Source organism: Bemisia tabaci, chromosome 8 (genome assembly GCF_918797505.1).
Source record: "Bemisia tabaci chromosome 8, PGI_BMITA_v3".
Classification (NCBI taxonomy): domain Eukaryota; kingdom Metazoa; phylum Arthropoda; class Insecta; order Hemiptera; family Aleyrodidae; genus Bemisia; species Bemisia tabaci.
Window position 1 is genome coordinate 39493797 of NC_092800.1, and position 22677 is coordinate 39516473.

The 22677-nt window shown below is 36.7% G+C and overlaps 1 protein-coding gene across 2 annotated transcripts; it reads right to left on the minus strand.

Moving 5' to 3' along the window:
• Positions 1-475: 475 nt before the first annotated feature.
• LOC140225199 (carbonic anhydrase 2-like) lies at positions 476-22165 on the minus strand. 2 transcript variants are annotated; one of them, XM_072303099.1, is made up of 6 exons: positions 22053-22164; positions 16283-16447; positions 13755-13893; positions 10554-10659; positions 8557-8784; positions 476-1937 (listed from the first exon to the last, which is right to left on the minus strand). In XM_072303099.1, exons 2-6 carry the CDS (start codon positions 16305-16307, stop codon positions 1740-1742), a joined length of 696 nt encoding a protein of 231 aa, XP_072159200.1. In that variant the 5' UTR covers positions 16308-16447; positions 22053-22164; the 3' UTR covers positions 476-1739. The 2 variants fall into 2 exon arrangements, with proteins under 2 accessions (XP_072159200.1, XP_072159201.1); XM_072303100.1 differs by lacking the exon at positions 476-1937 and adding an exon at positions 4901-7780 and having other exon boundaries at positions 22053-22165.
• Between the last annotated feature and the right edge of the window lie 512 nt (positions 22166-22677).

The window sequence follows — 22677 nt, forward strand, 5'->3', positions numbered from 1 at the left end:
ATCAAGTTTCCCACGGTTTGATACTACGCAGCAGAATGACTCACGAAAACCCACCTAGATTCTTATCATTTAGCGTCGATAGGTATGTCGGATTCCGTGGCCACTACATCAGTATGTAGAATTATAGACTGTCTCAGTCATGGCGTCTTTATCAGGTATCGACAAAATTAAATAATACCCAGACAAAATCAAATCGAATCTATAATAATAACGGCAAAATTGAAACGAACAAATAGATACTTAACTGTTGGATTTTCTATCAAATCCGGTATCTATTCATTGAATTCGTTCTCAACAATAAAGTAATCTCTGTATTTGTTACCAATGAATATTTATCGATACCTTTTGAAAAATGTATGCCCTTCCAGGTCAGCGTGTGACGATATCTCCATTTAAAGACGCCATACTGTACGGTCTATTGTTTTGAAAAAAAGGTTAAAAAAACAAACAGTAAGTATTAAATGTAAAAAAGATGTGACGTGTCAGGCAAAAATCACTTATCCGTAGCGACAAAAACTTTGTGTCAGATAAATACATGCCTAAAGAACTATATTTTAAACTTAAAACACACGTGAAAACCTACATACATATTTACAAACTCCTTTTGAACTCTTTTTATCCTTATTGTCGGTGGTAAAAATAGGCAGTTGCCGTATGAAAGCAATGTTTGGAGTCTCTGTATCCATCATTACTGAAAGTTATGTTCTGTAAGCTTCAATAGCACGTTGACGAATTAAGTTCATCGTGAACTTTTTTTTTCAAAAGGAACTTGCTTTCCTTTGTTTTCACTCTAAAGCTAGACGTTGTTGTTGGATACTATTGTCCTGAAACTATCATCCAATTGCACTCAGGTCAGGACTATTTAAGGGCATTTCCCTAGTGATATTTCACCTACTTTTAATAAAAACCTGCGGGCTTGTTTCCTACCAACAATGACAACCCTTGATTTCTTAAACGTGCGCTCACTTCTATTTCCTTGCATTAAAACAAGTTTCTGTTTTTTTAAACATACAAAACTTCAAATGGTAAGAAAAATATTACTTTTAAATTTACCGACCACTTGATATTATTTTTTACGAATTAATCCAAAAAATATGTATAAACACTAATCAATTTTGTTGTGAGAAGCCATGTGACTTCAATTTTAAGAATTGGATAAGAACATTTCCGAAATCATATAAAATAGAATAAATAACTTTAGAAACTTTCAGCTGAACTTTGATATCGGGGTTGGTTAAAAAATTTGGCATGTCGTGCCCTATCGACATCGAAAGACCATACATTTCTGAAATAGTACGGATTTAAGAGATGAACGTTGAGATTTCAAGGGTTGAAGTAGTTTTAAATAAAGGCACAATGAGAGCGAAATAAACAAAACCGTCAAATTATCCGGGCTTTCCCTAGCCCCGACAAGTTCATTTTCTGATGGAGTCCTAAGGGCTCTGTATATCGTAATCGATTGATCTTGATCGATAAAACTCTTAACGATGTTATAATATATCGACCAAAACCATTCGATGACGTTGCAACGAGGTGCATAAGAATGCTTTTACTCCAGGATTCATCGGATGAACGACATTTTACAATAGGAACTGATTTTGCCTCATTTTGAAAACAACCTCTGTACCACTAGCTTCGTTATGCAGATATGTGCCTTAGTAAATGAGACGAACATGGGAGATCCATACTGGAAAATGAATTTCGGATGATGGAAATGCTGAATTTCAATGGCTCCCGGTTCAAACGCTCATGAGTTTGATAAGTCCAAGCATCCCGATGAGGCACGCAATGGCGTCGATCCTGAACAGTGTGGAGGCTCCGCTGTCGACAAAAGTGTGGGCGTTGTACCAAACCGGGCGGTTTGACAAGGGTTGCACCGGACGGAAATTATGCGTCAACATCCCGTGGTGCGAGTGCAGGGTCCGGAACGTGTGCACCTGAAAATATGTACCGAATTCATTTTAGTCAAAGTGATGAAAAGTGTTTAACCTCGTAATAGACTTGTACTTCAGTAGGTACTATTCTTGTCAATGAACAGGAAAAAACATTATTTATGGTCTATTTACTGTACGTAACAGGAGGGCGCAATGAAGCTGCTGTCGACGCTACTCTATGTGGTGGGGGGGGGGGGGGGGGGGTGTGAGGCTGAGGCAAACCTCTAATTGGACGTATTTCTATCAAACGGAACTATGTGCATTATGACGTGAGCCCTGTAATGCACATATTCTTATGGTCTCAGGGTTCATGTTTTAAGGCACATAGTTCCGTTTGATAGAAATACGTCCAATTACAATTTAAGATTAGAAAAAATAACTCTTATGCGTTTCGGGGCAAACGTAAGAGAAATGCCTTTCAGAGAGAGTATCTTGAATCTGTCTTAATCTCAAATTCTTTTTTTATGCCAATCAGTTTTTTTTTAAGTCATTTTGCTCTAAAGCTATTGATGCACGCTTTGATTCCGCAATAGTGTAAGTTTTTTGCAGTTGAACGATTTCGACTCCTATAGGAATTTTCCTCCCCCCCCCTCCCCCCCCAAAAAAAAATCTATCACAAATAATGCGTCTACTCATGATTTTTATTACTCATGTTTTGTCTGTATCAATGTCCTATCGATGTTCAAGACTAGGGCTTCAGTTTTCAGGAAAAGTTGCGCTTTTCAAACTGCGTTTTCCTCGGTGTCGGAGTTAATTTTTCACGTTTTTAACGTGCGCATCGTGTTCTACACGACATTTACCCTGAAAAGGGGTTATTCGTTGCATTCGCAACACAACTTTAATTTATGGTATAGCGGCCCATTGAACCATTTTGGAACTTCTTTGACGTGTTTAAGCCAAAGTATGAGCTTTTAAAGTTTCGACTCATGCTCAACCTCTCTCCTTGACTCGCACCATGGGGCGATTTTGATTTTGAAACTGAATATCCGTATGCATCCTTGTTGAACTTGAAAATGACTTACAGTATTTGAAATAAAATACGCCTATGGTTCCTAAAAATGAGATGAGACTTTTTGCAGGTGCACCGGCAAAGAGTAAGTAATCTAAAATGCACGTGATACATTGTGATAGTGAAACTAAAGAATCACTATCTCAATTTGCGCTGTTTTTTTTTTTTTATTCTTTTTTCCCGCAGCCTCAATTTCTTAGACTTGGAGCCATTATCTCTCTTTTAATGCGAATATTCTCTTGAAATTTTCTACACAAAAGTTTCTGAAATTTCTAAAGTATGTTTGGGAGGAATATGTTTAGAAAAAAATTCGATTCAAATTATGTTTAATTTTATACCAGATGCGCCCTTTCCAGCCGTTCGGGTCTCCGGATGTAACATGACTTTAGTACATGACCTTTTGCCTTGTGGGTAACTGCCTGCTTGGAGCCTTTTGAATTAGAAGTCAATTTAATTAGCATTGAGTGACACTATTTAAAGTCCAAAAAGCTGCAAGCGGTGTCTAAGAATTTCAGCCTAATAGAGATACTAACGAAATCAAAATTCGTTTGCAGACCCGCACAAGATAAATGATCAATAAAATTTTAAACTCACTTGCATGTAAAAATATTAAAATGTGGACGCGTTTCGCCGGCTCGCAACTCCGGCAAAACGCGTCCGCATTTTAATATTTTTACGTGCAAGTGAGTTTAAAATTTTATTGAACAAATGAAATACCTATATTATTCAGAGGTTTTGAAACAGACGTTTATATTCAAATGCTAAATTGACGTGCATTAAATTTTATCAAATTTATTTTCACTGTCAGGAGCTGCATATCAAGATATACCTAAAATTTTACAATATGTTTTTACTAATTTTAAAAATTTTGGCTTGAAAAAATTTACATGTTATCCACTCAATAAATGCAACGTAAGATATCAGCTCAAAAACACATTTTTATTCCAAAATTTAGCGTATAACAGAATTTGGCAAAGCGATATATGAAAAACTTGCGGCAAAATGACCAACACTAGCATCATCCTTGGGTTAGTTGTACAAAGCCAATCATAAAGAGAAACGAAGAATAAAATTTTAAAAAAAAAAAAACGAAAGAAAGAAAGATAGCAGGTATTATTGCAAATAAAATTATCACAGGAAGCTCTTCCGGTTCAAAAATTATAGTTTCACATTAAAAGACCCATCAATAATGGAAAATTATGTAACAAACAATTGAAGCGCTATCTTGGTAATTTCCATGAGGAAGTAAACAGTAACTTTCATTTCATTTTTTAAAAAAAAAAAACTGTTTCAAAATCTTGATATGCGTATCATGCAAATGTTCTGTTTAAATACATAGATAAAAAAGTATCCATTAAAAGCAAACTGCGAAAGCACGTAATATCATGCAGTTAATTTTTAATCATTAGTGGCGCTGTTAATTTTTAATTCAAACCTTTGTAAGAGTAAATTATGTGGAAACTTTAGCTTTGAATCTTTATTTAAAGTTTCCTCAAATAAATATTAATTAATAAAAGATACAAATAAAAAATAAAAAAAAATAAAAATAAAAATAAAAAAAACTTACACAAACTGCAGTCTTCCATCAGATTGCACATTTGTGGTTTCCCAAAGAGAAGATCATGAAAATTGACACTTTGGAGGTTTACAGGGAATAGGCTATTTTTTTTTCAATATTCGCACCGGAGAAAATAAATAAATAACTACTGAATATTGACAGCAAGATCTCAAAAGATTTGCTCTTTTTCCGTAGTTTCGACGGTATTGACAGTCACCCAGAATTTTTGTAAGAAGTTTTTTAAGTATGCTTTTTGATCCAACAGTTAACTATTTCAAGTTGAAAGGACTACTTTTAGACAAATCAAAATCATGCGGAGTTTCATGAAAACAAATGTTACTTTTTCAAGAAATGAAAATTGAAATTCTCAACGTTGAACCGTTGTGAACCGAGAAAACATTGTTTCCGATGCCCGAATTATCGGAAAGATTAAACGGCGTTTATAGGTTCAGTTACACGATCAAATTGAGCCATCAAACTGAAGCTCTGATTGGTGGAAAAAGACCTGAGGTGAGGATGCGACCAATGAGAGGCCCAATTTGATGGCTCAATTTGATCGTGTAACTGGACCTTTTCATACAGTAATATAGTTAAAATAAAAACCAGGTGCGCTGTATACGGAGTCTTTTCAGTAATATAAGCTACAAACTTTGTAACCCCCCTCCCCTCCTCCCAAAAAAATTATAAGTAGGTACGTAATTAAATATATTACCTCGGAGAATAATATTGGCAGATAATTTAGGTCACAGAATATTTATTTTTGTTTCATGGAGAAAGCTGTAAATAATGTGGAATGCAGATCTTAAAGAAAGTTTGAAGCTGGTAACGTAGCTAAGGCCGTTTGCGGTACCAGTTAATCTAACGCCTTCCTCTCACTCGAATACAAATAAACATACATGAAGTCAACCGGCATATGCGTTCGAATTGAAGGGGGTCGATGATTCAAACCTTATCCACTTCGCAGTCTAGTTTCAGTTTCGAACATGCGCAAAACATCTAATAAATAAATAGATAAATTATAAACCAAATTCGACGACTTTTCAAAACCAAACAAACTGGCAAAGTCAGGACCAAAAAAATTGGACCCTTTAGTGAAAAAAATATGAGTTAAAATACACTAATAAATACTGCAAAAGCAGCAAAAGGCACTCAACAAAATAAAGTAAAACAAAAGTAAGACACCACTAATTTTCCCTTGAAAGAGAGCCATGCTTCATGCAATAATTGGAGTATTAAACATTAGGTCTCTCATTCTATACACTGAATTCGATGTGTGAATTTTAAAGCTGTGCCTCAGCGGGTCAATGACATAAATAAAATGGAGATTACCATGGGTAATTCAGATAAATTTACAAAGGATTCACTCATTGGTGTTGCCTTTAGGTTTTGTATTTCTAAAGACAACAATGCTAGTATTGGGACTTGAGAGACTCGCTACTTTGCTTGTAAGTATATTCGTTTTGCACTAGATTTTTCTTCAGTTGGAAGGTAAAATGAAAAATTCATTTCGAACCTTCAACTTTTTGCACCCTCGGAAACTTCAGGCACAAATAAAAAATAAATAAATTAATGTAATAAACTTATATTATTTGGCTTTAAATTCTCTTTCACTTCTTGAAAAATGTAGAGGGCAGTTATTGCCTAAACGTTTCTCATCAAGACACGCAGCAATAAATTATCTGTAAAGCATAATTTGACTCGGACTAGACTCAGAATATAAGAACTATATTTAATTTGACTTTACCTATATAATTTAATTTAATTTATTAAATAATAGAATAATTTAATTTTAATTTTATTTCCTTTAAATCAATCAGACCCGCTCCAACGAGTTGATTGCGTCAGTTCAAAAAATGTTTTTCGATAGCTGCCCTGTTAAAAATTGCCAGTAGAATCTGTGTTCCAAAATACCATACACCTAAAGCCGGCGGTAAGATTTTCAATAACTTCTACAGCCGGATGCACAATTTCTTATAGCCTTTTATAGCCGATGGCGATTAAGCAACAGCCAGGCGATAAAGTGTATGCTAAATTTTACTAATAACGGATGCTAGGACTTATTGATTTTTTGGACTACCGCTCTATTTAAGGGCCGCAGTATCTTGATTTATTTTGAGCGGAAAGCTGCATACTTTTGAAGGATGCCTGCCATTCCTAATATGTTGGAGCGCCTTCAATTTCGTATGATACTGTGCAATACCTCTGGTGTGAAATAGTTGCTTCAAGCGCCGTGGCACGCTGCGGCGCGGCGGGCGGGTAGCCAGCGCGAAAAGCGCATTAGCGCCTACAAACCTAACAGGGATACTTCAAGCATTGCGCAATGCGTGAAGTATCCCTGTTAGGTTTGTAGGCGCTAGTGCGTGCTTAACTCTGGCAGCACGCCGCTCCGCTCTGTGTTAGGCTCCAATATATAATCTCGCGGAGTCAGCGTTTTTCAACCCGTGATTTTAAAATGTTTGCACATCCTGTATGGATTATTCTCATTTTAATTGATGAAAAAAAAATATGTATTAAAGGAAAATATAATGTGTGTTTTGTAAATATTATGGTGGTTCCGTGTCAAACTTAATGATTTCCAAAGCGCACGAATTTCTACACAATTTCTTATAGCCTTTTATAGCCGATGGCGATAAAGTGTAAAGCCCGGCGATAGGAGCTATAGCCCGACTGTATACTTTTTTTATCGCTTTGTGTAGCCCGGCTATATGATTTTCTCCGCTTTCTACAGCCAGCTATACGATTTTCTATTGCCTTCTTTAGCCGGCTATAAGAATTCCTATGGTATTTTGAAACGCAGCTCCTATCGCCAATTTTTACCAGGGTGAAGCTTCTGAGGCTACCGTTTCTGGCCCGTTATGAAACAGGTATTATTTGGAAATCTAAGCTGAGTCAACTAAGTTTCATTGTAAAATTGACTTCCTTTTGCGATAAGGAACTGCTATTTCTGACTCATTTTAAAAACAATGTATGGGCCCCTTCGTTTCCATATGTAGATAGGTGAATTTATGGCTGAGCTAGACTGAAGTTCTTTATTGCAAAATGAAGTTCAAATGTGCATGACGTTGTTTAAGTTTGACGTGCGGTCACTACGTATAGTTATGCATACGGATATTGCGGGTACTGGCTGTAGTGATAGTAGTCGGCATACGCATAGAAAAAGTCGCAGTAATCGGGGAAATCTCTGTTGTACAGGATCACACGTCCGTTTCTAGCTTGGACCGGCCGAAAGTTACTCCGAAGCAATCCAAAATGGGAGTGAATAGTTCGGAATTTCGCTAACTAAAATTGTTCACAAAAAATTAGAGGAAAAGTTAGTACATAATGCGATTCATGCAAAGTATCCTTATATATACACATGAGCAAAGCAAAATGAAGCACTAAGAACAGGACAAAAACTTGCATAACCAGAATAGCGTCTAATTAAAGTAAGCATCATAAGTAATCGGCGACATTTTTCATATCAAGCGGCCAAAAATTCGGTGAGTGTCAAATATGTTGTTTCGAATCAAACTTATTCTTAAGACTTTATTTCGCCTGTGGGAATCCCAAACCAACAAAATTTAACTATACATATAATTCAAAACTTTCTCATCGGTATTGATTTAAGTTTTTAAAGCTAAATTTTTTATGATGGCCAAATGGATAACTGTACAGGTTTTTTTCATCCTTGTGATCGAATTTCCTCTGTAAAATCTTAAGAATATAATTTAGGCTTTTAAAATTGTGTTTTGGATTTGATCAATTTCCATTCATAGTTCTGGTAATATTACGCAAAGGTATTTGGAAACGGAAATTCTTACGATATTTAAATGTCAGTCATCACAAAAAAAAACTCCCCAAATTTTTAAAGAGCAGATTTTTCCTTTAAAAAATCGCAAACCGAGAAACTTAGTATAGAAACGAAAAGCTCTGTTAAAAGAAACAAAATATCTACATCGGGTTAGAAAATTAAATATCATGCCAAGATGATCCATCATTCTGGAAGCATGCTTAGGTACATATACAATCAAATAGCAGGCAATAGCACGTGTGAATCAAACTAATTTTGCACCAACCTGAGTATGGGAAAGTAGAACAGGATGTTTGAAATCTATCCACGTTACGACTTCCAGACAAGGCGGCGTTGTTAGAGATCCTAAATATGAAAAATACCTCTCCGGGTTGCATGGAAGGAGAGATGCAAGGACAGGAACATTTTCTAGGTATTCTTTCTTGTCAGCCTCCGTCACGTCTGGCAGGGCTTTTATTAACGTTTGGTACACATCATTCTCGAACGGTGAGATCTGTAACAACATTATTTCCATTATCAACAGAATGGACCACTAGACAAGGTACGAATTTCAGCATTCTGATACATGTCTCTTTACCAAAATTTCACGTAAAACACGATGCGCACAACGAAAATTACCGAAATTAACTCCTTCCGAAGATATTTAATGATTCTTGGTGCGTGAATTGAAACCACCCGCTCATGAAAACTCAATTCTCTACGTGATTCACATTGCGCGCTAAACGTTATCATGAGCGTCTCTGCGATAAAAAAATCTGGCAACCTCCATCTTGACACTTTGGCTCAGCTATAGCAAATTACTTATAGTTTGAAAAACACATGGTGGGAAATGAACATCGCTCGATTGAGAAGCTTGCTGAAACCGTTGTAGTGCGCGATTTGACTCACGTAGAGCTTTGAGTTTCTTGTGAGCGGGCAGTTCAAATTCCTCGTAACCAATGTGTAATAAAAACTGTAATATCTTCGTTAGGAGTTGGTTTCAGTAATTTTCGTTGTTCAAATCGTGTTATACGGGAAATTCTGGTTAAGAAGCATGTATCAGAATGCTTAAATTCGCACCTTGTCTAGTGGTCCATTACTTGTTTCTTGAGTGGTTTATGCTAGAGTACCTTTATAGACAGACTATGGCCATTTCTGTGCCGGTTTTTCATTCGTCTTGTGAAAATAGGGTGACACGATGTTCTTACGGCCGTAAATAAACAAAGATGATGGCTGTTATCAGCAAGCAAGTTTGAGGTTATGCACATCTTACATCCTCCTGTGATATAGGCGAAAGGCGATTTAATAGGGTTTTCATGTGTTTTTCATGTGTCATTCGTAGATATGCTGGTTTAAACTGTTATTGCCGTATAATTGAAATTTTTGTCAAATTTCAGCTTCTCAGCAATGTTTCGGTGAGCCGCCATCTTGTTTGTTTATTTACGGCCGCAAAAGCATCGTGAAACCTAAAAACTCGTTGACCAATCAAAAAGCGGCACAGTTTTCCTGTAGTAAAAAGATACGAATGACCATACTCTGTCTATGAAGGCACTCTAGTTTATGCGAAAGCCTGAAAGAGAGCACTCTGTTGAACGAATTAGACCTTTGAAACGGTTGTAAATCGTTCATACTCGAAGATCTGAGCTTCCTCTTCTGGACCTTTATTGTTCCTCTCGGTGAACGGTGCAAACAGGAGTGTAACTGTGGGCTGAATATTGAAATTGATAGACAAAGCTTTAGACAAAGAATACATAGGGAGTATGGAGCGATCCGATTGGTTGAAATGGGTGGTTCTTATAGACTAAGGGGCAAAATTATGGGCTAACTATAAGGTCTCTCTTGGGTTACTGTTTATTAGTCTATTACTTACCTCCTTTATTCATTACAACCACCTACCTCCACTAATAGGATCCCACCATATCACTTTTGTCCTCTTTATCTATAGCTTTGTCCATCAATTTCAATAATCGACCCGCAGGAGAGACTCTTGCCTTGATTACATACCTCAAAAACTACGTTCATTTTTTTCTCCCTTCTTTTCTTTAAGAAATATTACTTACTTTGCATTTTTGTTGAATTTTTTATTGATTAAATTTCGTATGATATCTAGCCCAAATTTTGCACCGTTATGATCAATGATCTTCCTTCAAAAATGTAAAGTGTGACTGAGATTATGCTACTTCACAATCTGAGATCGACATTCGTCTATTTTCGCCATTGATGTTTTCTGCATTAAAAGGATGTGATGTGAAAAATTCTCTCGTAAGGAGACAAATATTTTACCTCGAAGAAAGTTGCTAACACGACTAGGCCATCTTTGTAATTTGATGCATTGTCAATATTTCCGTAGTCAGAATTGTAAAACACCATATGCAATTCCATTGGAAAACTGGAAAAATAAAGAAAACCATAAATCATCAAAGCAATGGTCGAAATATGTCAGAATTCTATCTCTCCTCTACCTGCAATCAGAGTACTTGCACGCATTTGAAGAGAATCAACCTAACTACGCAAGCTTCCAGAACTTTATGTCCACCTACCTTTCGTCCATTAAATAAATGTCCACCGCTATTTATGTCCACTAAACGTTAAGTTCAGTCTATATTAAGTCCACATGATTTAATGTCCAACCATGAATATGTCCAAAATTGTCCAAATTGTGGACATGTTATGTCCACATTTTTTTCTTCTCATTTAAATGACAGGAGCCACCTCAAAAATAAATGCATACTACTGCTACCTTCATTCTTAAAAACATTTCATTCATGAATCAAGTTGACGCGAAATAGTTGCTTAAAGCGTTGCGGCGCGGCAGGCAACCAACGTGACACGCGCATGGGCGCCTACAAACCTAACGGGATACTTCACGCGTTGCGCAATGCGTGAAGTATCCCGTTAGGTTTGTAGGCGCCAGAGCGCGTTCTGCGCTGCTAACACGCCGCTCCGCTCTGTGTTAGGCTCGCGGAAAACTCGCGGAGTCAGCGTTTTTCAACTCATGATTTTGAAATGTTTGCACTCTCTGCTTGTCCTTTTAAACTGATGAAAAAGAAATATGTACTACTGGAAAATATAATGTGTTTTTTGTAAATATAAGAGTAGTTCCGTGTCAAATTTAATGATTTCCAAAGCATTCAAATTTATTCTTTTATGTTTTGGTACTCTTAAGCCTAAATGCATAATTTTCTCTGATGTATTATTTTTTAAACAAAAAACTCAGCAACGTGGAATCTTGAAATTCTATAAGTATTTTTTTTATTTCATAAGCTGGAGTCAATTCACAAAGAGTTAAAAGGCGTTAAGTACTTTCGTTTTCTGTTGGAAAAATAAAACATTACAAAAAATTAGGCAACATGGAATGCATTTAAGCTGATTCCGCTCAAGACCGTCCACTTTACTTAATTAGTGAACTCGCGATGATATGGCTCCAGCGATTGTGTTTGCCTTGTTGCCATGTATGTCATTGCGTCGTCGCTTCTTCTTATCCAATCAGGTGCATGCTTTCATCCTGGGGAATATTGACGTCACAGCAGATATAAATTGTAAAGAAACGCCCGAAAATTTTGGTTTGACCGCAGTGCGTTTTGCGTCCGCCTTTCGCCTCTGTACCGTAATTTTGTTTTCTTCTTCCTCTTCTTTTATGTGACTCTCATGAATTTTGATATTCAAAAGTTATTCTTACAAGTTTTCGAACTTGCAATTATCGTCGGTACTTACTTTTATTCATTTCAACCTCTATTTTTATAATCTTACACAAAAAAAAGAAGTAGTGTTACCATTTCAGAGAACTTTAAAGAGCATTCATTACAGCACCAGAGAAAGGGCAATTTTTACGAAGTATTAGTAGCATTCACCAGAACGAAGAAGTCTTTAAAGAATTCTTTGAGAGGGATTTTAATGATTCCCAACTCCCAAAATTAAATGAAGGGAAGACAGCCGGATTTAACTCAGCCTCAGCATATCAAACCTTGCCCAATTTTGTCTTATATTGTTTTATTTCTCAAAGATGAAACTAGGCAAGACTGAAAATTGCAATTTCATGAGCATATTCCCGATAAACTAGATATTCACAGATATCTTTAAGGCGTCAAGTATATATAGTTATTTAGTACAAGAAAAAAAGAGAAAAAAAATAAGAGGAAATTGGGCGCCATGAGAGGCAGTTAAACTGATGAGCCGTGATAAATATGCGTCCAAATAAGTTTAAGATTTTGAGGTAAAACAATACCAAATCGGCCGTCAGACCCAAGAATAATACTGCCTTTTTGCTCTGGAGCGGTTTTTAGTTTTCTCAGAGGATTACTAGAGCGGACCTCTAAAAAAAGTTCAATCATGGGATGATAATGTTAAATTTTATTCAAATTTGATACAATTTATCAGTCTGGTGAATTATTTTTACATTCGTGGAACGCCTCCCCTAACCTCGAAAACAGCACTATTTTGGAGAAGACAACGAATATGACTTCCCTCTTCGAAAATTCAACTCGAATAAACCCCGAAAATCAACAATTTCCTGTCGTTGATTCGCAGATAAATGTAGATAACAAATTTTACACCATTGCTCCACCGAAGACGTCGAACTTTGAAGCGCCCATTGATGCTGGGAGCAACAACAATTCAAACAATATTTACTACCTCTCCCGACTATGGCTATTTAACTGCAATGCGCTCTCGTAACACCTGTGGGACATTAATACCATATTGCAGCGCATGAGGCTTCAAAAAACCCATCCGTCAATACACGTCAGAAAAACCCTCGTCACTTTAAGCCTGCATGATGTTATTCGATCCGAAACGGTGCAAATTTAACACTTGCAATGTACAATTTTCTACTCCAACAATAGGGTGAAGGGGGATTCCTAGACTGGAGGAGTGTGTACAGATCGTTTCATTGAAACCTCAAGGGCCAATGGGACAGCTAACCTTTCCACACGATGTATCCGAAACTAGGATTCCTTTTTGACAATTGTAACAATCCCAGTTTTCGTGTATATTTCAGCAACCGTGCGGAGCAACGTCCAATAAATCAATCGAAATTCAAACATTGCAACTCAATAACTGCATTTTCAAATGACCGCTTGCAAGCTGCACCTTATTTATTCCCTTGGTCCATGCCGTAGCTAACACCAGATTTTGCAAACTCATATTTCCTCTGAATAAATATTGGGTATTCGTGCAATATTTTCGGAGAGAATGGAACAAGTGATAGGTTTGCTGGAAGACGTGTACGATGCAGGACAAAATATTATCTGACAAAGAAATTGTAATTGGATGGTTTAACAGGGTTGCACAATTTTTGTAGTAATAAGCAGAGGGACAATTCGTATTAGTTGAAGGTTTTTTTGTAGTGATGAGCAGGGGCAGAGAGACACTTTGTACTGACCCAGAAAACGAAGTATAAAACAAAATACTGACTTTTTATACAATAAATAGCGTATTTTTGGCTTTCAATTTAGAATGAAAATGAGGAAGTTTTCTCAGACTTACCTATGATTATTGATGAGATCTTCACTTCCTATTGAGTCATTTGTCCCCCAATGAAAGTGCATTTGCTCAAAGAAGTATTCTTTCTGCAAAGGCCCTCCTTTTATCGATGCCGGGGAAGAGAAATTGTACTTCAGCATCACTATAAAAAATTGAATATCACTGAAATAAGTGGTTCTTCTATGATAAAATAAAACAAACATTCATACATACATATGAGTCGCTCATATAGCGCTATCTGGCGCTTTGCGACGCCTAATCGCCACAATACTCGGTCCTAAAACACCATAAAGCTTAAAATAAAGTAGCTTTCGAAAAAAGAGTAACATGCGCTTTAGATTATTGTACCACCAACTTTACTTAAGATCAGATTTTTTTCTCTCAGAAATGCATATTCATTGCATGCATGAACACAATTGTATTGATTTTAGTTTTGAATGCAGAAGCAACAGATTAAAGTCTTTTTTTCTTTCTCTTTTTTACAAAATACATAATAAGTTTATTTAACAAAACCTTTTCAAAATCTTCGATGATGTACAATGACACGGTTCATGATATATTGATAATATGTTCCGAAATAGTAGCAGTTCAAATTTTCTACTCCTGTTTTAATAATCAAGGAGGTAACAAAAACAAAAACAGAAACTTTGGTGCTTGCAATTTCAATAGAATAATATTTACATAGAGAGATAATTGGAAAATATGTCCGGGTTGGTAATGGTTAATTCTCCATTATTTCGATGAGCAAGTAAAGTAGGATACATAAGTTACAGCACTGAAAAATGAGATATGGGTCCCCAGAGTTCAGGGATCAAAATAATCGAGGAAATATTCTCGTAGGAAGCTCCTTCAAATTGCAAACCGCAACAAGCAAAACATGATATCATCTTTACACCAACCACAACGCTACTACTCAACACGCGTTTGCTCAGAATACGTCAAACAGTGTAGCTGTACGAACAGTAGCAAAAGAATTTATCATTAAATTTTTCTCGGGAAACCATCTTCAGCATGAATTTGAATGCATTTCTTCCTTTCTTTGGCTCTGGGGAGAAATTAAATTAAATGTAGTTTTCTCTCTGAATCATTGAGTCGCTCATACTTGTAAGATTTAAATCTTATCAATGCAGTTTTATGACAATGATTAGTTCCTCATGCTTACATCGAAATAGTGGCATGTAAGCAGCAGGTTATCATTGTAACATTGTTTTTCTGGATTAGTCATTATGGCGCACGGTTATACCCAGAACAGTGCATAGCAGGACCTTGTCTCATCTGTCTATTTAGGAAGCGTTTCACATCGCACCATTTTACGCTTCATTCACTTTCACGCACATAAACCGATTGCAGTTCCGCACTTTTTTATGCATTGTAATTTTATATCGGTCGGTTCTGTTGTGCGAGTCGGCAACTGGTATGAGAAAGATTCATAAAAATCAACATTGGCCTTATTTGACAATTTCTTCAACAGAATTACTGGATTCTTAATGAGAATCGGGTGAAAAAAACTTGTTAATTGAAGAGTGTTTACTCGCAATTTATAGAGAATTGGCAGGCAATCGGTAAAATTCAATTGAAAATCCGTCCAATTCAGCCCTAATTCAATCGGTCAGTCTCAAAAAGGCTCATGCGCTAAAAATCGAAAATTAAATAATTGACGATTTGTTACTGCTTCGGTATTAATGCATATCTTGTAGCAAAGTGACAAACAGAGAAAACGATTTTCATTCTACACAATTGACTGTTAGCGAGGGAAAACAAATATTACAATTCGTCCATTTAGCCTTGAAAAAGGCTCAACCACCAATTGGTTTTTTCGGGTTTTTTTTTTGCTCAAATTATAAGACGATTTCTGAAATAACTATAACCAAACTTTATATTGTAAATCTCTTTTATATGGATTTTCCTACTTTGAGACATAGAACAGATCGATTAAAACGGCTTTTATTGATTTTCTCGTTCTTTCAATTTTGGCGATTGAGCCTTTCTTGGATTGGTCTGTTGAATCCCAAAAAAATTGTCGCAATCCTAAATTACGGTTTGATGATTTCAAGATTTTTGTCAGTCAGCCTGGACTGAACGCGCATAGCAAGCAGTTGCGCGCGGAACTTCGTCGCGGCAGCGGCTCAGCAGATCGAGAATCGTACTACTTATCGTACATACGATAGAGTCGTTCTACTACTTTTCATAATAGGAGGTCAGAAAAAGTATTATTTAATTGAACAAACTTTAAGTAAACTAAAAGCTCCTTGTTTTAAATCGGAATATCATTCCTTTGGCCTTTCCCTTTCCCAAGTAATGGCTGCGAGTTGCAACTTGCAAGTCCTGTAACTGTATATTTTGCGTGTAACTTTTCACTAAATGCGCCGTGATATATAGGCAAAAATTCAATTTGGCCCCTAAAAAATCTTCAATGGCCCCTAAAAATTGAACTTGATAAGCCAAACGGCTCCTAAAACTTGGAGGTAAAGTTGGAACACTGAATACAAATTGATAACCCAACCCTCATTATTTGGTGCAACTGCAGTTACCTGTGTGTCCGTTGTTGGTAATCATAGCCGAGGATGGTAGTTCGTTGAAATTTGTGAACTCCAACGGAGGGAGGTAGACTCTCGTCACGAGACTTTCTTCGATGTCAATTGGTGACTGATACTTCCCGGAGCATGTTCCATACTGTTCCGACCATGAATTTGGCGCTGCAACAGAAAATTCCCCATTCTTTTCGAACGCTGACTTACAGGAAGTGAAATGAAATTTAGGTCATTCTGTTCTTCATTAAGGTGATTCGATGGACGCCATATTTTGTGTCAGAACGGCATGCGATATATCGCATCAATTGGTTCCATATTTTCAACTACTCGTCATTTTTCTCCTATTTTGAGATCGCAATTTTGTTGTCAGGAGTCTAAAGCACTCACTTACCAATTTTAACAAAGAAATTCAACGTAATAAAGGCGTGGTTTTTTCAGAGAGAAAATATCGCATTCGAGTGCAGTTTCGATATCTGTATCGAATGCGATGTTTTCTCTCTGAAAAAACCACGCCTTTATTACGTTGAATTTCTTTGTTAAAATTGGTAAGTGAGTGCTTTAGACTCCTGACAACAGAAGTGCGATCTCAAAATAGGAGAAAAATGACGAGTAGCTGAAAATATGGAACCAATTGATGCGATGTATCGCATGCCGTTCTGACACAAAATATGGCGTCCATCGAATCACCTTAATGTTCCTAAGACGATTCGATGGATGCCATATTTCATATCAGAACGCCATGCAATATATCGCATCGATTGGTTCCATTTTTTCAGTTACTCGTCATTTTTCTCGAATTTTGAGATCGCAATTTTGTTGCCCGGAGCCTAAAGAATTCACTTACCAAAAAAATTAGCTTTAGCGTATATTAAGGACGTGGTTTTTTTAGAGGAAAAATATCGCATTCGACACTGATATCGAAACTTCACTCGAATGCGATATTTTTCCTCTGAAAAAACCACGCTTTTCATATATGTTGAATTTGGTTGTCAAAATTGATATGTGAATTCTTTAGCCTCCTGGCAACAGAATAGCGATCTCAAAATATGAGAAAAATGACGATTAGCTGAAAAAATGGGACCAATCGATGCGAGATATTGCATGTTGTTCAGACACAAAATATGACGTCCATCGAATCACCTGAAGGTACATCAAATAATAAAATAAAGGGGCGTCCGGAAATGGAGGGGCAAGAGCCAGAGGGGCTTGACTACACTGCAGCGTTTCGGAGTTTTGCTGAACAACTTTTTTTTCAACTAGTGAATGATTTAAATAAAAAGTTCATAAAATTTTCGTCACATCGGAAATGAAATAGACAAACAATTTCAAGAGAAACATTCCATTTGCTCTTGGGTAAATTAATACATTATTAAATGAAACTTCGCAACGTTGCGGTTCACTCAAGCCCCTCTAGCCCTCTACCCTTCCAACTGTGTTTTAAATCTAAAGAGGGTCGAAGAGATGCCTGATGGAGGGGAAAAGGCCAACTAGACGTTTGAAAACACTCGTAATTTTTTAAAATTCTAGAAAGAAGATAAAGGGCAAAAAATCAGTTTTCATCAGAGTCAGAAAACATTGTAAGAATGTTGCATGTATTGACACTTTGTTCGATACAAAATAACGAAATGGTAACCAAATTCTGCATATAAAATAAAATCAAGAATTTTAAATGAGATAGCATTTTCATTTCAAACAATATTTTATTGGTGTATTCGCGCCATCATCAGATTCAAAAGCTCCGAATTACATGGCACTATCATACAGATAATTTGCACTCCCAATTTCAAGGCAAAGCTTTTCTTATCACCTTAAAACTGATAAAAAAAAAAAGTGTTGCCTTGAAAGGTATTTCTGTAGACGACGCCCGCGCCGTCGATGTTTGACCCAGTGGCGTGGCGTGAATAATCGACTATCGATATCTCGCCCTTTGGAGCTATGGTAAAGAATCGATTATTTAGGTGTTCTCTGCGAACACCCTGATAATCGATCTTTTTTCATAGGTTTGAGTGGGGTATCAATTGATACATCGCAAAGCACGCCACGCCACTGGTTTGACCTCGATTTCCACTTTTCTGACCGTTGAGCACTGAGGGAAAAGCTAAATATTAATACGCTATCTAATAGTCCCGAATGTAGCCTGATTGGATTTCATTTTGCAATAAGGAACCACTATCTCTGGCTCTCCCATTAAAGCACGTATCTGCATAGAGAAACCAAATACATGGATGTTGTTTTTGAAATGAGCCAGCAATGGTTACTTATTGCAAAATGTAATCCAATTGAAGCGGAGGGGATTTAAAATAATCAGGGTTAAATATTGGAGTCGAAAACCATCGACAATGGGCTTTTTTCTCACAAGACCCCAGAGAAGGTGTTATTTTATATTATCTAGGAGTGTGCTATGTTTTTTGAATGAATTGAGTTTTTTTTACTTTTGGCCTTTCACTTTCCTTTTTTCTGGTACTGGACTACCACTCCATAATCCCGTCATAAATTTTTAACCTATTTTATCCAACATTTTTGTGGAAACTGGTATGATCTGGCGGGAATTGAATCATATTTTGGGGAAAGGAACCAACAATTCTTGCTCATTTTAGAAACAACATATTTGCTATTAATTAATTACTATGCAAATAAGTGGGTATTTTTATGAGTGAACCAGATATGGATTGCATTTTGCAAAAAGGAACCGAGAGTTTTCTAATGTTGCTGGGATTGTGCAACTTACATTCTTTGCAAAGAAATCACAGAAATCACGCAAAAAAAAAAAATTTGCGAAGGTAATTTTCGTCTTGAGGTCGCAGTTTATCGGGAGTGAAGATACAACTTGTTAAGATGCTCGGTTTATATTTGCGAGGTAAAAAAGTTGCACATTCTTGGCTTTTCATTCAAGAAGTAAGAAACTTCTCTGTTGTTTCCTGTATACTGATTTACCTTATTGTAAAGATATTGTATATAATTCCTTTGGAAGTTTACAAAATAAAAACCTTAAAAAAAAAAAAAAAAAAAAAAAAAAAAAAAAAAAAAAAATTCTTGGCGACATTGGAATGCTCTTGGTTCCTCGTTGCAAAATACCATCCAAATGAGGGTTCCTAGAGACAAAATACAATCCATATATTTTGGAAAGGGGGGGGGGGAACTAGATGTGCCCGTCAGGTGCAAGACACGGACCACTTAAGATCGGAACATTGGGAAAATTACGTTATGCTTTTTATGAGCGATCTGGAGTGAAGCTTCATCACAGACTCTAACTTCTCTAACATCCTGACTAGATTCTCTGCTTTAACATGCACTCACTCTCACACGCAGGGGCAGTGTATTTATTACGCGCACACACAGTTGCATACAGGAACAGTGTATTTATTAATAGACTGATTTCTGAGCGGCTAAATGAAGTGGGAGCACAAAGGCCCTTCAACTCGACTCACGATAAGGTGAATGAACCCGCACAATGTATCCTCTGCTAAAATCCCAACTACTACTTTCATCTGGACGTATTTATGCTAAAAAGAACTATGTTGCACACAAAACCTGCTATGCATATAGCTCCTTTTGGCATAAACACGTCTATCTGTAAGTTCACCCGGTGCTATAAATAGTTTCTCGGCGAAAAGAACTTAACTATAGACTATGATTTCTGCTTACTAACTCTGTTTTTAATCGGAAAATTTTGGGGCATTTCTGACCGAGAATTTCAGGGCCTATTCCTCTTTTTGGGGAATGTTTGTAAAATGAAAGTCAAAAGTTACCCTCTTGTGTCTTTAGGCAGTAATTCTCGTCTTCACATCGAATGCATATTTCATCGTCGACCGTTAAAATAGGGACAAGAGGGGGGGGGGGGGTAGGTGGACCGAGTTCACCAGGAAGGAACTAACCCTCATTAAGTTGAAACTGACAAAAAGAGGTTTTAAGTATTATTCCTGCGTATAGCTCAATGTAAGAAAGAAACTTGAACCCCTCTTTTCACGAACTAATTTCTTTTTTTCGACTTTGAGATCTTGGCAGGAGAAAATAAACGACCAGTGGAATTCAAAAACATTCTTAGCTTAATTTTTTCGAAAATGTGGGTTGGTTCCTTTCTGATAAACTCGGTCCATGTGCCCAGTGTCCTCCGGCCATTATAATGCTATACCCTTGAGTTGGCTTCTTCGGTAGTGGTCGACCTGCCTGGTTCGATGGAAAACTACTCAAATTGACTTCCCGTAGGAAAAGTGCTTTCATTGCACCTAGTTATTATGATTGAAGTAATAAACGGATGATTTAAAGAGCAATTAAATCTAGATCGGCAGTAAACTCCTACAATTCGCTAAGTGCCCAAATACTTGAAAATGATGATCGTTCAACTCATTTCGCAGATCGTTGCTGTTATGAAACGCGTGCCAGGCACCTCGATATCAGTGTTAGTTTCGATTTTTCAAGTGAGGTGTGTAAGTGGATTAAGAATATTAACGGAAATTTTATGGGTAATAAAATCAAAGACAATGGGCGTGATGATCTCGTTCCAGTTGTCTTCCGCGCCGTCAATTCAAATTTATTGCCTCCTGGTAATTTTATGATGAGGTCTTAAGTGCAGAGGCAAAAGCAAGTTGTCAGTTGAATCAAAAAATACGAATTGCTCATATTTTAGTTCGCGAAAGAAACATTAATTCGACGCTGAAGCTTGCAACTCAGCGTGCGAAACGCAACAGGTGAGGTGTGATCACACAGGCCAATGCCCCAAATTTCAGGTGATGACACACCTCTAGTGGAATCATAGATCGCGGTAGCTTCGGGTCAACACAAAAAGCAGTTGTAAAGTAGTGAACAAAACTGTGAATACAACTCAAAATCATGCTGCATTGTAGGTATGTAGATTCATATCAAACTACCTAAAAGTCCATCTTACAAGTGAAGCATGTACAATCAAAAAGGCGTGACTTTTTGACAAAATGAGATTATAACGCCACTAAATGGTACTTTCTAAGTCATTAAAAAGATACGGACAAAAATACAATTTAAGGAGTTTAAGGTGTGTGGAGGTTTAATCCCCCGAAATTTTGAAAAAATTTCCAACTCCTAAGTAAAACTAAGAGAAATGAATTCCCTCAAAGTTCGTTTGAGACTATTATAATTTAGTATGAGAAAGAAAAGGATTTTAGCCAAGGTGTATTTTGTTTGTTTATAATGTAAATGTTTATAAAATAAATAAAGCAGTGATAACCATAACACCTTGGCTAAAATCCTTTTCTTTCTCATACTGAAAATGGTGTTACTAAGCATGAACGATTTCATAAATATTATAATTTGCCTCATTTCACACTATTAGTGCCCTCGCAAATAATTATGAGGGTACAAATGGGAACATTAATTTTTCAACACTCATTTGAAAATTTGATTTGTTCCATAGCAACGGTAATGTTGTAGGAAATCAGTATCGTTCATTAACTTTGATAGTTAACTACATTACAAATAATTAATCAAAAGGCGCAATGCAGTAGAAATATGAACCTTTTTTTTTCCTGGTTGCACCAGTGGTTTTAGTGTTTAAAAGTTGGTGTTCATTTATTGCTGCTGTTTGCTTTAACGAACCCTGCAGTATCGAAAAACTATTTCATAACTCAGTTCACTCGTAAAGCGTTAGTTTTTTCGTGTTAACATTCACTTTTTTTCATGTTAATATTTTTTAATTCCATGCAACGTAGACCTTGAAGACGCATGGATGGAGATCCGCTATTTTTTATCACACTATACACTGGTGGAACTCATTAAAGTAATGAGAGTATGCACTTACGGATTTCATCCTCATTTGCTTCATATCCAAATTCTTTAGTTGTTGCCTTCCTGCCGTCATCAGCTGTAAGCCCTGAAACAGACAAAGTATAGCAACAAATAAGTAAACTTCAGATGAGGTCGCACATCCAGTCACAACACAAGTTGTTTTTTATGACATTGCACTCGGCATTCCGTGGAATTACACAAGAGGTAACAAGAGATAAAGTTGAGCCTCAAAGTCAATTTTTGATACAAATAAACTGCCCCAGTCGATTAGTGCAAATCAGCTGGTGAGAGACTCTTAAGCACATGTTTGTCAATTAAAAAAATGGTAACAGTTACTCGAGAGCGTGATGGTAAAGAAAGGGGGGGGGGGCTAATGCTGATTTATGAAAATTTGACCGAGGTGGACATTTTTATTTTACGCCAAGTGAATCAGTTGTTTTCAAAAGGGAACAGGTCTATTCCTCGATGAGTCTTAGTCAGTAGCGTAGCGTGCTTTGCGACCTATCGATATTTCCCCATTTGAGGCTGTGATAAATAATCGATTATAAAGGTGTTCGCTGCGAACACCCTGTTTATCAACACTTTTCCTTAGGTTTAAATGACCGAGCAATCGATATATCGCAAAGCACGCCACGCCA